This window comes from Rousettus aegyptiacus, unplaced genomic scaffold, assembly GCF_014176215.1.
Source record: "Rousettus aegyptiacus isolate mRouAeg1 unplaced genomic scaffold, mRouAeg1.p scaffold_m13_p_1, whole genome shotgun sequence".
Lineage (NCBI taxonomy): Eukaryota > Metazoa > Chordata > Mammalia > Chiroptera > Pteropodidae > Rousettus > Rousettus aegyptiacus.
This window is the reverse complement of record NW_023416284.1, coordinates 124,490,630-124,508,173: the sequence shown is the minus strand read 5'-3', so window position 1 is coordinate 124,508,173 and position 17,544 is coordinate 124,490,630. Positions and strand designations below refer to the sequence as shown.

General features: G+C 32.3%; 1 protein-coding gene across 1 annotated transcript in view; it reads right to left on the bottom strand.

Annotated features, from left to right (window-relative positions):
* The window catches only part of BCKDHB (branched chain keto acid dehydrogenase E1 subunit beta), a 178,102-nt gene that overhangs the window by 35,833 nt on the left and 124,725 nt on the right, over positions 1-17,544 (bottom strand). The window contains exon 9 of the mRNA XM_016149613.2: positions 11,845-11,931. Within this exon, the coding sequence (XP_016005099.2) occupies positions 11,845-11,931 (87 nt within the window). The remainder of the gene's footprint in view (positions 1-11,844; positions 11,932-17,544) is intronic.

The window sequence follows — 17,544 nt, the reverse complement described above, 5'->3', positions numbered from 1 at the left end:
CCAAGTGGCACGCGTACTAATAAGAGGACTTGGCTTCACCTATGCTGACTCGGTGTAAACACTGAGGCAAAAGACTTTCAAACTAGCATTAGTCAAGGTCCTGGTTTTGTAAAATATATGGGTTTTATTAAAATGAATACTGTGTTTAACTCATTAAGTAAATTGATAGCTGTACACACAATAAAACATTCCATCATATTAAAAGATAATTTATCAACAACTGTATAGTACCTCACTATTTTACTGTACCTGAACTATGTTTCTGGAACTGTCACAGGAAAGCTGGTTTTAATAAACTATAGGATTGTGTCATGTTGGAATATTATTCACAAAATACATTCAATTTGCTCTGCTATGTACACTTAGGGAGAAGTCTATACCCAGAAAAGTTGATGGTTAAAAAATAATGCATAAATTTATTGTCAGGGTGTAGAGGTAGGAGATTCTTCAGTAACGAGCTGTAAAGGCAAGTGTAAGTTTTTATTTCTTTAACTGTCAATATAGAGTTAACCATCAATATTTTTAAAAGACAAATAGAATAAAGAAAAAAAATGGAGCTGGAATATTAAAAAAAAAAAAAAAAAAGCCCTCTCAGGGAACACCAAGATTCTGTGTTTTAGAAAATACTCAACAACACAGGCATGGCGATTATTTTGTACTGTTACATTGTTTATATTCTAACATGGAAATTTAAAATTGAGCCAGGAAAAAAATGCAGAAATATAGTTATGAATAGGACCGACAAATTCTTTCAAAAGATAGGAAAAACCAGAGCTTGTTTTAAACAATGACACAACTACAATTGTGGATGATATAAATGTGAATTTTGAAAGATTAGTCATCTCAATGCACTTCTTAAAACATAAATATTTAGACGCTCTTAAAAAGTCATGAATTATACTTTTCACCTAATAATTTTGATAAAGACAAATAGATTCTTGATGCCATCTGCAATATAGCTTAAAAGTAAATATCACTAAATGATCCTCTAAAAGACTGGAAAAGAAAAGTATCTCTTCAAATGGATTAAGATGTTAAAATAAAGTCCTTTCTTTAATATAACTTGAAAGAAAATCAAATATTCAACACTTCCCCCAGTCAAATGCAAATTTTCAGACATTTCTGCAAATTAAAACATCTTGAACACTTTCATTAATATTGACAAATTTAAAAATCAAAACAATTATAAACCAGATGATTTCTGCATACAGCTTTCATTTTCAACTGCTTGTTTTGGGGATAAGTGCTGATTGTAACTTGTCTTAATTTTCACAAGTGTTTAGATTCAAACAGCAGAAAATTCATTAGTAGTAGCTCATTTCTACTTTAATGTCTATTTTAAACTCGACCTTGTTTTGCTGAGCTATGAACTCATTCATGAAAAGAGATGATGGTCTTTTAACAAAACAAACTAATTTGAGCTATAAATTTAATTACATAAAATTATCAAAATAAAATGAGCTTTCAACAACAGCAACTTCACAGCCCACCAAGATGTCTGACCAACTAGTTGAGAAATTTAATTATGCCTCCAGGAGGCCAATCTAGCACCTCATCGATTGTAAATACAACACTGCCAAAACATCCCTGACACTTCTGTACAAATTTAACATGCTTCTCTGTATTTGCCTAAGACATTGTACAAGGCGGCCAAGAAGACTGGACAGGTCATGGCTACGTGCTCTGCTGTCTCTCATTTACAAAATTTGAAATAACCTTATTAATGTCTGAAAATTTTTAAGATGTCCATTTAAAAATATATTTTTTTACATACAAGAAACTATTTCACATCAAATAAGGAAATGAAGTATTTAAATCATTTTGACTAATTTTGCTTTGAAGATACAATTAGATGTTCAAGAATTATTGCTCTGAAAGGAAACCACAACTCTTCAGGCACTAAAATACAATTTAAAAGTACCAAGTGATAGAAATCACTAACTTTTTGAAGAAGGTAATGCTTTCCTTCCGAAAATCTATCTTACTCATTTGATATTCTATTCATTCTATAAAACTTCATTGGTAACTATGTAAATGTATTTTTTTTAGCCTCACTAGAGAATTATGGGGAGGAATAAAACACCACTGGCTTATTCGAAACAAATATAAATGTGGATTTTGAAATATTAGTTATTTTGAGGCACTTCTTAAAACATAAATAACTTTGTCAAAAGGACACAAAGTATAAACGTGAAGGACAATAGCATATAACATCAGTGCCCATTTCTGAAGTAACTTTAAAAAAGACAAATTATTATTATTATTACTTTTGGTCAACAAATTGGAGAGATGGTATACAAAGAACAACAATTCAGTCTATCAATTTTTGTGACTAGGGATTTCTATATACACCATAAAACAGCAAGAATATCATTAAAGATATCCTTGAAGAATATCTCCTTCAAAGAAATGGCTAGCAGCAGTAATGTGAGGAGCGAACAATTCATTTAAATTATTCAGTGTCTGCTTAGTGCCAAGCATAGTTCTAGTCACTAAGGTTGTGGGCACGACAAGCCAGACATGGTTCTCAAGCTCATGAAGCTTGCCTTCTACTGGGAGGAGGACACTAAACAAATAAGACTCCCACAGACATTTCAAGGGCTATGAGGATATTTTGACAGAGCAATATGTTGGAAGAAGATTCTGGGATGGAGGACCCATGGTAGACGAGGCACATGGGAGAGTCTAAGCAAGCATGATTTATTTCAGAACTGAAGTTACTAGAGAATCCACATGCTTCTTTAAATAATTTCAATCTCATGATGAAGGACACTTTCATAACGTAACCTTTCAGTTGAGTACATTTCCTTTCAAACCTTCCAGCAGAGTTCATTTTTCCTATCCAAGTAGCAGATCAATTGGTCTTAAGTGGGATGGACAGGAGTGGTCTTAGGACATCACCAAAAACACAACAAAATGCTAACCGGAGGGTACAAAGAAAGGGGGGTTGGGTGGGGGGAAGGAGGATTGGTATGAATGCACCTTTGAATTCAAAGAGGACTTACTACTTTCGACTGGAAAAATATTCAGGATTGTGTGAAAGAAACTAGGGTACTTCATCATTACCCAGAGAGATGGAATGTGGACGATCTTTTTTTATGACTGGCTGACATCCAGAAAGATTTCAGAAAGAATGATAGACATTTCCTACAAAGATAATACCAAAAGAATGAAGGGAAAATAAGCAGAGGATCCAATGTTAATATCATAACATGCTAGTAATGTTAGTCTCAGTATCACTGACTGACTGACACAGAAAACTTAAATAATATGAACATACCAAAATAATGCTGCTTTCACTTTTATGAGAGCAATGAATCAACTCTAACATGCATGTGGGGGACAGAATTAACCTGCAGAATAACCAAATCTATGCAGTGGGGTTTCACTGGTTTTAAACTCATCTCACATCACAAATCTGAGTATGTAACTACTATCACTATGAATGACAATTCCAAAAACTCGAATGTACATGATTAAGAAACGATGTCAAAATAAAATATAAAATTTTTTAAATTAACTTTGGGAGCAAAATGGGGTTTCTTACTTGAAACAACTTAGGAAGAACTGGAAGATTTACCATGCCATGTGGGTGAGATATGTAATTATAATGAAGCTTTCAATTACTATAAATTATACATACATAGAAAATAAAGAATTAAGACCAAAATATAAATCTGTAGATTTATATTTTGCAAGTTTTTTTTGCAGGTTTTTTTCCTATGCCTAGATATATGTATATATATATTTTTTCTATTAACAAAATTGGGTAAGTAAAACACCTACCTGTAGGCTTGCATAGTGAGTTTTTCACTTAATAGTATATGTATACAAAATTACAATGCTATCAAGTATTCTTATATTTTAATAAATCCACATTCATAATTTATTCAACTGTATCCCTGTTATCATTAATACTGTTTCCAATAGTTTCCTATTAAATGATCAGCACTGAGAAGGATGTCCTTATACATTTTTGCGTGTAACTTCAAAGTGACAACTGCTAGAATTCCTGAATCAGAAGTCTTGAGACTCATTCCCATACTGATTCCTGGAAAAAGAAATGAATGCTTATATTTACCCTGCACCATCTCAACACTAAGTATCATTCATTTTTAAGAGATGCCACTCTTATGAGTAACAAATGATATTAATATCTCATTTTTTTTTTGAAATTTGCATTTTTAGCCATAATAAGTGGCATATGGTTTCATGTTTACTGGCCATTAATAGTCCTAAAAATAATCTGTCTCTATCCTTTTAATAAAGGAGCTATTAATTTCCTTATTGATACTGAAGAATGTTTAATACAGTACACGTATTAATCTCTCACCATGTGTTCCATCACTTTCCAAGTTGTCATTCTCTTATTAACTGTGCTTATTTTCCGTGGCTCAAAATTTTTCATTTTATGCAAATATATTAATTTGCAACAATACAACTGATCCCGCTGCTTTTTTATTCTTTTACTCAAAATATGTCTTACCCATCTCCATATGAGTTATTTTTACATTTTTCTTTTAGATTTTGTAGTTGGGTTTTTTTCTTTTTCTTTTTCTTTTTTCCAGTTCATTTAGAGTTTATTAGGGGGACGGGAAAGAGGTGGCGAGGAACAGGGAGAAGTTAAGGAGGCTGCCAGGGAGGGATTCAAATGGAGAAAACAGCATTCCATGCTGAAAAAAACAGAATTTAAAAATTGAACCCATGTCTACCTGCTTTATTCCTCTCCTTTCCTTGAAAGTCAAATTTCTTGAAATAGTAGCCTATGTTTCTTGTTTCAAATCTTCACCATTCATTCAATCTACCCACCCAAATGCAATGTGGCTCCTGACCTGGCTCCTCCTCTGCTTTCATCAAAGTCATCGATGTCTTCCAGGTGTTATGTTCAAAGTATAACTCTGGAAACATTTAATATTATTGGCCATATCCTCCATGGTAAAACTCTCCCTACCTGTCTTCTATAATAGCTCTCCCCTACTCCCTTCTTTCTCTCTGGCCACTTCATCTTACCTGCCTGTACAGCACTTCTTTCTCTTTCTCTTAAATGTTGGTATACCTAGGGACTCCTTCCAGAATTTCCCACCTAAAGACTATCCTTTTCCTTTATGATTATATCCATCCCGTAACGACCTCAGTCATTACAAGAGGGTGATTCCTTAATCTTTTCCTACACTTTAGATTCTCTCCTGAGCTATGGAAACACATTTTCATCCTCATTTCAAATACAAGTCTAAAAGGAATTCAGCATGTTCCATAAAATATGTGCTTAAGCCTGAAATTCCCCACCTCAGTGAAACAATACCTCCATTCAAAACTCACCCACCCTAGAAACCAAGCTTAGCCATCCTTATTTTTGACTGGTGCCTGCCTCTCTATTATCCACTTCTGTCCCAGCCCTGCTGGCTTACCTAACCAGTCAGAGAGTCTTTCTTTCAGATTCTCCCTCCTCCTCTCTCTAAAATTTACCTTTCTCTCCAACCCCACGTCCAGGTCCTCAGTTTAAAATACCCTTAAGTCTCTCACCTAAATCACTCCAATAGTTTCTTAAACTCTGTGACTTTCTGCCACACCCCTCCCAATGCATCCTCAACATAAGCGCCAGTTTTTTCTAACTTGGAAATCTTCCAATGTTAATCTCCTGCTTAAAATTTAATTACACTCTTTTGCCTTAAATGATAATAACTGTAACCACTTCTTTTTGAGTTCCTACTACTTCCTATTTGCCAGGAACTTTATAAAGTATATTTTAAATACATTATATGCAAGAACTGGAATTTATACCTGTGTGAGCTGGCTCTACTCTGTTATTTCTATTTTCTCCACACAAAAACAAATTCCTCAGTATTGCATATAAGGTTCTTTAGGATTTAATTCCTACCTCGTTGTTGATCCTTATCTAGTGCTACAAGCTTCACGTGACTCTTCAATTGTTCCAAAATCACCTTAATCGAGAATAACAAACATTTTTCCCCATGCACCTTTATTTCCAGGGTCATCATACTCACTCTCCAAGAGTTAATTGAGCCGTCACATCTAGGTTAGATCAGGTATTTTTATAATTCCATAGTCTTCTAAATATTTCTCTATTCTACCACATACCACAGTGTAATAATCTGTTTTATATCTATTTCTTCTCCTAAACTCTTAACCGTGTCTATTTCTTAAATGAAATGACCAGATTAAGGCCATGCCCAGAATACTCAGTAAGGGTTGGTAGCAAGAATTAATTATCATTCAGGAAACCGCCAGTAGTGTGATCAGCATACTGGAGTCGTGAAAGGATGCAAGAAGTAACCCTGGAAACATTGGTTTGGGCAGATGAAGACCTATTTCTACAGCCAAAGAAGATCTACTAAAGGTTTTTAAACAGAGAATGAACAAAATTTCTTTTAAGAAAATAATAACTAGTAATGTGATATTTTGTAAGAAGCTGAAGAAGATAATTTAAAAAGTCCAGAAAAATTTGAGGAGAAATAGAGCTCATTTTGATATAAGCTAATTTCCTGACACTGGCAGATAGCCACGTACTGATGTCTGTCTTTTCTGCTTCATGTTAAGATCCTTCCACATAAACCATTTTCTCAGATAAATTTCTCGTCACTACTAAAATTCGCATGAAGTTGGAATTTTGAGTCTAACACTTAAGAGCAAATCTTGAAAGTTTCTAGTTTGAAAGTTTCGAAAATAGCCGTACAAATGGTTGAGCCTACTCAAGAAAAAATGGGGAGAACAGGTGAGTTGATGGTGGAAACAGGCATTAGGGCAAAATGTCATTTTTAAAAGGCCTTCCTATATATGAAAATTGTGTTAAACATCTTTCTTGATGTTCTGGCTCCATCCAAATAGATTTCAGTATAAAAGTACACTGTGCCTGATTGCTATATCTGTGGTTGTTGTTGTTGTTGTTGTTGGAGGAGGAGGAAAATGCTTTGCATCACTGGTTGAAAAAAAAATTCAGATTACAAAATTGCAGTAAACTGTTCATCAAATTGCTACTCTGGTAGTTTTCTCTGATGACTCTTACTTTATCAACATAGTAACATTAATTAAACATATTTCCATGATGGTAAAAAACTCAAGACCATTTAGGACCTTTTCCCTCTTCTTCAGATTGATGTTGTTAAGAGTGCTTGCAAATTTGGTAGTAATGAGTTCATCAGAAAAAAATCCTACTGTATAATCCTTTTTAACATGAAACAGTAAGAAAAGCAAAATTCCCTTCCTTAACATTATGAGTTTCCTTTTAGACAATGATTTGTGTAAATCCTATAAACTATTATAATATGATTACCTTAAAAATATATTTCAGTATGCACAATTTCTGTGTTCTTATTCTAGGAAAATGGACCGCACAGAAAGGATGGAACAATGATATGGAAACTTACCATTCTCTCCAATTGGACTCTTTATTACAGACTTATTGCTTCCATGTGTTAAAAAAAAAAATTAAACCTTTAAGCAAACCCCAGTCCCTAAATTTTTTGGCACTCTTATTAAATATTGAATCCAGAAGAAAAAAAAAAAAAAGACCTTTTTTTTAATTATCACAAGCCTATCAGAGTCAAGATGTATTTCATCATTATGGAAATGTGTTAGAAATTAATAATAAAAGCTGGTTTTGACAAAACAAAAAACATGCTATTTAAAGCTGCTAAAATACCACAAATTACCTGGTCTCAATGTTTAAATAAATAATATCCATTTTTAATATTTCATTTGAAAAGATATAATATAAATTCATTTGAGGGAATATGGAAATGGATGAGGTTACACATTTTTTTCTGTAGAGTAAAAAAAATTTTTAAAGCTGTGATTATATAAAGCTGAGGAATACAAACATCACATAAATTCATTCATATAATTTTCTGAAACAAGGAAATCTTTGCCCAAATTATACTATGAAGTCAATGAATTACCTAAACTCCGTTGTCTTTGTACTTTTCCACAAATTGAGGTGCACAATGGGAATGCATAACTCCCTAAAAGAAGCACATCTCCAAGTTTTGGTGTGTGTGTCAAATGAAAGAAGGAAAAAGTTCCCTCACCCCAAAGTAAGAACAGATGGGAATGTAAAATTAGATGGGAAGAGACAGTGAAGCTTTGGATGACCCACCAAGAAATCTTCCCCTGAGGGGAGCCAAATATACCAGACCTCTGCTTGTTCTGCTTCCCAGTTAACTTCCAAATTAAATCCAATAGGAATGCAGAGCAGTCCTTAGATTCAACATATTGGTTTTTATCTTTGTAAGCATTTCTATAAATTTTATTAAAAAACTGTTGATAAATATAAGTTTAAAAAGTTTATAGTCAGTGTAAAGCAGCTCCTAATCACTTTTGTGAGTATAACATTACTTCATACTTAGACTGTTAACAATAAAATTTTTAAAAATAAATGGCATTATGAAAAAAAAGGCACAGGCATGAACAAACTTAAGACATGGACACTGAACTGATGGAAGAATCATCTGCCAAAAATTGAAAAATTATATAAATAAAATATAAATATATTTTATATTTATTCTTTTTATATTTTAACTATATAACTAAATCATCTTAATAGCAATGCTAGCAATACTTCCTATACCTGGCAAAAAAAATTTCTTTTATTTGATATATAATTTTATATAGCATGATATAATTTTTCTAAAATTACCAACTATAACCTTAAAAGAATCCTCTCTGTAGGGCTATATTTCTCTTCAATATTTTTTATCTTTAATATGGATAATAATTTAGAACCAAAAAAACAAAAAATGATTTCAGGTTTGAATGCACTTAAAAACAGTTTTGTTGTTAATAATAATTCCCTTAAAATATTACTAGTTTAAGAACAATTGTGTAAGATTAATTATGAACTTTTAAAGAACTACCAGGTAACTTCCACAAAATAGTGCTTATGAAGATTATTTTGTGCCTGCTCCTGTTCACATAAAATTTTTGTTCGCTAATACAATAATTTGAGTAACTCAGTGTTTTAATAAATATTAATCAAAATTGCAAATCACTCTCATTCATAATTCCAAAATTCTTTTCCAAGACGACAATGAAAAGTTCTGTGTACCTTTTCCCTGCAGTCCCAGGAAATTGGCTTTCAATGTCTTAACCCTGTTTTATTTTTTTAACCTAAGTATACACAATAAAAGGAAATATAGAAATATGACTTGTTCCAAGCGGTGAAAGCAACTGCACCTCACACTTAGGTGACTTCAGTTTAAACAACCCAAGGCACTGGTATTTGATATGGGCTTTTCTTATAACAGGGAATGAGGTCTTTCATAAAGAAGATGCTCAGTATAGTACATTGCATTTAGTTGAATATGTGCTCGAAATAATTACTGAAAAGTAGATTTTATTATTCGAAGTACTTTAAATTATACACAATAATTATTACCAAAAAAGAAGAAAATCTCTCAAGGTGTCTAGCTTCCTTTCTTTCTGTTTTAAATTCTCTCTTATCGATACATAAAAACCACAACAGGCAAAATTTAGAGGATACTATGTTGATTTTATTTTACTGAAATTTATTTTCTGCACTTCTCATTTGTGCAAATAAAATCTGATTTAAGTGAAAACTGTTAACATTTTCAAATGCATCCCCGTATTAATAAATCAGATTCTAATTCCCCAAAATATCAAATGCAGATCCCTCTACATAATTTACACTATTATCTTAATTCATTTTCTAGTTAGTTGGTTGAATGATTTTAACATGGAAAACAGAGAACATTTTATAATGAATCTAATACTGCTACCTTCCTCTTGGGGGATGGGAGGGGGCACTTTGAATTAAGAATGCACACGCATACACACAACATTTACTCAATATTCCTGTCCAAGTCTCAGATAATCCACCATCTTTTTAAACTTGATAAGTCACAAACACATTGGATGATAAACATTTATCTATAAAAAGAATATCATTGGTTTAGGTCAGGATTTCTCAGATGGCAGAAATCTGAAGATCTGTGGGCATATTATTAGGAGTCAGAGTGTCACAAAGTATTCTGTTTTGTTTTGGTGTCTTCATGTTATGATATAAATATAATTATATTCTAGATAGTCTCATTCGCAACTTTTAGCACTTATTATCTCAATTTCAGAATCTGATTCTGATACATTGTTTATGATGTTGGTGCTAACTTTTTTTGATGGTGACTGTTTAACAAAATACAGTGTTTTTAAACTGGAATTCATAGATGGATTCTTGGGGCCTGAGAGACATTTTTCTGTCAGCATGAGTCCACCTACTATTCAGCACCAAGAGACACTAGAGGATCTTTCTAATTCCTCCCCTCTTTACAAAATATGTTACACTCTATTGCAGCTTACTATTAATTAATGAAGATTATATTTTTAAAACACACTTAGAGAAAGAGAACTTCACAAGAGGAGTTATATATGTTCTACTTGTTTTCCCTTTTACATTTAAATGTAAGTTTCTGAGATAAAACAGCATTTAGTGGGCAAAACAAACAAAGTTGTCAGATAAAAGTTCTATTAGCAACTATCATTTCAAATGGTTTAACAGACTACATATTAAATAACTAAGAGTCAGAAAATCCCAGTTTCTTTTTTCAGTTTTGCCTCTGACTTGAAATAGTATCTTGGTATTAGAATGATTCATTTTTATAACCCCCATTTTTTACAAAGTTAGTACATTATGCTACTGAATAAAAAAAGTGTACAATACCAGGTACTCATGTTATATAATGATCAACAGTATGTTTCAAATTTTAATTTATATAATAAATAGGAAAACAACAAATCTAAAAAACTCAATTTGTTTTTCTTATTTTGTTAGAGACGAAATATATAACATGTAGAAAGAACAGTATAATTTTTTTCTAATATAATTATGGATTATTTTGATCTAGTTTTAAAAACATTTATGTTTAAATTTGCTTCATCTAATTTAAAAATGTTTAGAGTGTTGTGAATTAGAACTTAAAAATATATTACCTGTAAACAGGTAGAAATCATTGTTTACTGGTTAAAAGTTTAAAAATAAAAACTTACCATTACTCATATATCATAATCTTATGTAAAGTTTTTAAACCATATACTCTTAATGGAATTCTTAACTTATATGTATTTTAACAATGGAATCAATACTGGTAAAGAGAAGTAAAATGTTTGCAAACTGCAAAAATGTTCAGAATTTAAAATGCATATACTTTACATTTAAAATATACTTACCTAATTTTTAACTTTAAAGATTAGGGAAATAAAACTCATTTAAATAATTTTATTTCCTTAAGTAAACGTTCTCTATAAAGAGGTGTAATTTTAATTTTTCCTGATATGCAGCATGTTAACTGAACACTTTTAAAAAAGGAATGTTTTTAAACTTCTAAAGTGTGACCAATAGCATTAAAAAAATCACTAATTAAACTAAAATATTATTGACTTTGAAATTATCTATTGAATTTAAATTACTGACTTCTGATAGATTCCTTTTTTGTACGGTGAAGGCTAGAGAATTTAAGATTAATTTTGTAATCAGCATATTTCATAATAAGCTTAAGTTTTATCAAGAGAAATATCACATTCAAATTTTAAAAAGTGTTCTTGCTATCCTAGCAAACACAACTGATATTAGTATATTAAACTCATTTGTAACTTTCTTCATCCTGTGAAGTAATTTTCAGCTTTTATTATTTTAACATTTCTTTTCTAGATGATTTAATTAGACCATTAAATAAAGGACAGTGAAGTGAAGTCAAATGAAAAACGTGCAATTCCAAAAAGTACATACTTTTATATATTGTGATAAGCAATTTTTTTCTTGGAATACACACATGCAATTGCACAAATGTTAAAATCAGTGCCAAAAAGTTATTCTACCTGAACTGTAGAGCTGATCTCCGACGCAAAGCCACCAGTCAAAGGAGCCTCGTGACTGATAAGCAGTCGCCCTGTTTTGACCACAGACTGAAAAAAAAAAAAAAAGAAAACCTGATGTTAAAGAGACTACACATTTTCAAGTATATGATAATAGTTTTAATTAAGTAATAAAAATTCTTTAAATTTAATAATGAAAAATTAGTAATTCAATATTATGCAAAATAAGTTACAACTCTCTTTCAACTGGACAGTCATTTGATTTTTGCCCTGTTAAAATATTTTTCAATATAGTTCATAATCCTAGTATAAAAAAATGAGATCTGAAATTCTATGTATGTCATTGAAAATGCATTCCATTATAAAATATTTTGTGTTATAAACAAAATTACTGTATTTCACATTTTCTTGTCAATATCATTTTTTTCTTCATATTACTTTAAAAATAAAAGTGCTTTTTAATTCATTTTAAGGTTATTTGTATATAAATAAAAATCTTAGAAAATACTATTTTTTTGGAGAAGGAAAACACAAAAATAGCATGTAAATGTTGTAGCAAAGAAAAAGTTCAAGCTTCTAGATATTCAAGAGGACCTAAAGGAATAAATTATTGCAAAAGTAAAAGAGAAGTTACAACCCTCTTCGTCCATGTGCGTTAAGATCTGGTTAACGACCACAACTCCGTTTTAATGTAGAAAATGTCACAAATAATAAGGATGTATTCTCAATACTGGCTCAGTGTGGTTGTTCACACTGTGCTTGATACGCTCTGTACAATAATAAATCAAAAAGTACAGCTATATCATAGCAGGATGCCAGCTCCCGTTGGAAGGTAAAAAATATTAAAATCAACAGCAAGTTATAGCTTAAAATACTCTGAACTATTACCATATTACCAAACAAAAGTGGTAATTTCTCCTCTACATTTCTATTAATTTGATATCACCTTCCTACATTATTACATTACTATTTTATGAATATGAAATAAAATCTTCCAAGCAATATATATATATATATATATATATATAAAAAATTAAAATCCTTCGTTCTAGACAATTAGAGTTTAAAATTTTTAAAGTATGCAGCACTTTAAACCAGCAGATGTTATTCTCCAAGATATGGCCAGCAGCCATGAGGAAAAATAAGTTACTGTATCTACTAAGTAAATAGTGACTGGAGAACATAAAATTTTATGAGCACCTTAATGAACACCATCCCTACCCCCAATGAAATGCCAACCTTGAAGTATTGCTATTTGGATTTTATGATTGTGATTAATTATGCCATTTATGACAGTCACAAATTAAATTTCAATGCACCCGGTTAGAAATATAAACAAACAAAAATATTCCACAATCACAGAAAAACACGTATATTCTCAAAGTATTCTCTAAAAGATGTCCTGACTAAAAGAATTGCCAATTGAAAATCAATTTGACAATCAGACCTTTCTTACAGCTCTGAATCCCCACATCTTTGCCAACGTAAGAGTGTCTAAGGATGACATAGCTAAAATCTATCCCAACTAGACAACACATCTTAAATTTCTAAGAAGTAGAAATGAGAAACTTCTATTAAAATGCTGGTGTCACCTTAAAACTCCACATGACAGAACTGGTACTTTTGAGCTGAGCTGAGCCCTATCCAAGATCAAATGACAACCTTTAGAATGATCCTTGATGGCCAACAAGCAACCTAGGCATATAGCCTAGGCTTCTCAGAGCCTCAATGACATAGTAGAGAAACTAAGCACAGACGTACCCAGGACAAAAGTTTCCAACCCTTCAAGTTTATGCAACACGATGTGTAAGCTGATGAAATCCAGAGAACTTCTGGCTGTCTTTCAGCAGGGGAAAGGTTAAACAAACCAAGATACATCAATGCAGTCAAATATTATGCAGTCATGAAAAAGACTAAGGACATGAAATCGTGCCCATGATAAGTTAATTGATAAAATAAGCAAAGAGAAGAAAAACAGAATCTCATTTTTATGAAAAAACAACCACCACAGCAGTGGGGACAGCAATAAAAATAGCTATATATAGTGAGCCAATGTGTGTAAATAGTCTGGAAGGATTCATTCCAAACTATCAAAACTTATTTTTCCTGAAAAACAACAGTGAAGAAACTGTAGAAAAGGGATTTGTTTTTTACTTTCTATAAAAAGTATTTTTATAGTATTGAAAGTATTCTCAATACGTTTAAAAAATAAAAATAAAGGAAAAGCATTTAAATTAATGCTGAAGGTAACAATGTGGCAGTCATTTCCTCAACAACAACAAAAAATGTTTTTATAGTATCTTAGGACTAACTTCAGATGCAACGGAATCCCAAGGTCCCCAACTCCAGCAGCAAATAGGCACACTAAAAACACAGGGAGTCAGCCTTCCCATACCAGTGTCTGTATGATCTGCTACATATCAGGATCATATCCAGCTCATCTCTTGACCCAAAGGCTCTTGGATTCTAGACAGAGTAGGAAATAAGCTATTGGTATCACAGAAGGTAACATTCTTCAATACCTCTGCATGTGTGTTATGTAAATATTTGTGCTCTTGAAACAGGAGTCATGCACTGACAGTTATGGAAGTAATTCCAGAAGTTTCTAACACACCAAGTGCTAGAGGGTAGGCACAATGAAAACAAAGTAGGAATGCTGTGAGTTTATGAAAATTGTCCAGGTATTTAAACCAGTGAGAGAGATGGGGGCGTAGGGGAGGGGGGAAAGGAAGAGAGAGAGGACGTAGCAAGAAGAGAGGAGTGAGAAATAATGATCATAATCACAAACAACTGACTGTCGTAAGAGTTGCTTTGTGATAGGCTTTGAGCTCAGTTTTTTACATTGATTACTTACGTTATTTTTGAAAGCACCTAAGTTTCATCTTTGCTTTTTAAAATCAATCTTGTTAAAATGTATAAAAGAAAACTGCATCGAAATCCTAAATAATGCCAAAATTTAGAAGTAACAGGTATTTTCAAAGTCACACTCTCAAATACTTAGCATATATCTTTAAGAGACTGAGTCTAAAATTACAGTTCAATAATTTTGTAAGGTATACTATAAATTCAGCTTTTGAATCATTCCTAATTTTAATTTACTGAAATTTCTGAAGATGGTTTATTTTCTAATACTGTTTTGGAAATTATTAATGCTATTAATATTATGATAATAAGATTGCTACAAATCTACAAAATTGGAGAATGTTATTCATTCTATATGATTCAATTAGCTAATCTGATTAAACTACATATATTTGTCAGTGTTAACAGACAATTAATTTTCATCTATTGAGGCACAATGATATAAAACTTCCAGGAAATTTAACTAGCCGAATTCAGCATTTTGACATACTAAGATAGCAAAAATTAATATGGAGTCTTTCAATGGAGACAGATGTTAACCTTTTTAAAATAACTACAGTTATAAATACTAATAATACTTTAAAGTTCATTTTCTTCAGAAGAAACTTAAAGTTTGCTTCTGAGATAAATGTGTTTTTCCACTTGAAAAAAATTAAAAATCTTTAAACAACTTTTCAATGTGAAAGCTGAACTTATCAAAGCCAGGAAAGATCACATATGGCTGGAATTTTCGTATCTGCTTCTTCAACTTCTTGCACTCAAACCTGCTCCAGGACCCTGGCCTGAGGGAGACGGGGTACCAGTGAGTTAGAGGGAACAAATGGCACCAGGGAAAGTTGTGCCAGTTAAATTCTAGGACTGTGAATAACCGTTCTCTCTGTCCTTTACCACAAAACAAAAACCCTTTCTTTTCTACAGGGGCTCCAGAAGATGTGTCAAGAAAACTTTAGAAACAATTCTGAAAAGCTAGGAGTGAAACAGCCTATGGCTGCTGTCAGTTAGAGCTGGTCTGCCCTGGATTTATCCCTTGGAATCTCACTCTTTCTCACTATTTCAGTTAGTCATCCCCTCCTCCAGGGCAACAGCAGCATCCTATTACAGAAGGAGATAGCAAAATCTCAGCTCACAGGATGGCATTGCTAACAACAGACAGATCACCAGACTGCACCCCGAAGTACCTGGTTCCCGGTTTGGCCACTTCATTACTATTCTCCATTGTCCATCTTTACCCAGATGTCATTACTAACGGCCATGACTTCAAGTTATCTAGGCAGCGTACCTAGCACGATGTTCCGAATACGGTATATACTTAAGAAATTTAATTAGCTAATAATCTATTTTAATAATTTAACTACATTAAGCATGTCATTGTATATAACTTATTGAATATTGCTTTCTTGGCAAAATATATTTTTAAAATAGTGCAAAAGTACACTTCGGCACATCCCAGAATGATTTAAATATGAAACAACAGACTCTGAATTAAAGATATTTTAATGTTGCTTTAACAATAAGATATCTGTGTTAATGGTAGAGTTGCTAAGTTATACTTCATTTAAATGACTGCACAGATTTTGGCTGCCCAAACACTGTACATATGGTTTAGTGAATGTAGCCTTTAAAGATTTTAACACAATCCAACCAGGAAAACTGTTAAGCTGTCATTCCAGAAGAAAATGATACAGAGGGCAGACCATTAAGCTTGCATCTGTTTGAAAGTGCCAACAATGACATTAAAAAAAAAAAACATATATATAGAAACCAATCAACCTGACCAACACCAAGTTCAGCCACTCTTTCTGACTGCTGATAAGTAGGAAAATAACACTTTGGATACACACTTTATAGCTCTTTTAACATTTCTACCTAAATATAAGGCCAATGAAAAACAAAGAAATTCCAAAGTTGGCTTTTACTACTTCCTTTTGAAATCAATCTACTTATAAATACATGTAAGCAAAAGTAATAGTAAATTTATACTGTGTTTTATTAAACAAAAACATAGCAATATTTATGTACACCATTTAGAATCATTAAAGACAATTTTAATTAGCTTCAAATATCATTGCAAATGAATTAAATTTTTGAAATATTTTCTTGTATAGTAGCCAAATGCATTTGAGAAATTAACCAGAAAAACCTCATAATCGCAGGCCAAAAAAAAGTATTAACATATGCCTTGGAACTATTATTAATCAGCATGATCCTTACACACAATCAGACCATGCACCGATATTCCACTGGAGAAATGCCAATGCTGAAAGAGAAAGAACAGTCACGAACTCTAGAAAAAGTTCGGAAAAGGCCATTTTGGCAAGGATATTAGTGATGGAGTTACAAATATTTTGGTATTGGAGAAAAACGGTGTAAACTGAGAAAAACTAAATCCTTAGAGCTTTATCACCCATCTGGAAAAAGGAGGTAAGGGAGCAAGCAGAGCATAAAGAGAACTGAATCAAGTCACCAGGAGAAAAATGAGCAAATAATACTGACAAAAGCATGAAATGCTTGAGAAATTTTCAGACATCGTCTTTACTTCATTCCTGCCTGAATTGTTTATATAATCAGATCTGAAATGCTGAAAAGCCTAGGAAAAACTACTTTTGCAAAAATTAGAAATGGATATCTTTCTGAACGTTATTTTAAAACATGTCAGATGAAAGTGTTACTATCAATCAACCTTACCTTTCCAGCTTGTTTCCCCATAGTCTCTCTAGACTCCGGTCATGTCAGGCCAATCACTACTCTGTGAATGTGACCCATGCTTTCCCGCCTTTGATGACTTCCTTCTCCAAATTGGCAGGCATTCTATCCCACCCTCAAGACCCACCTCATACAACC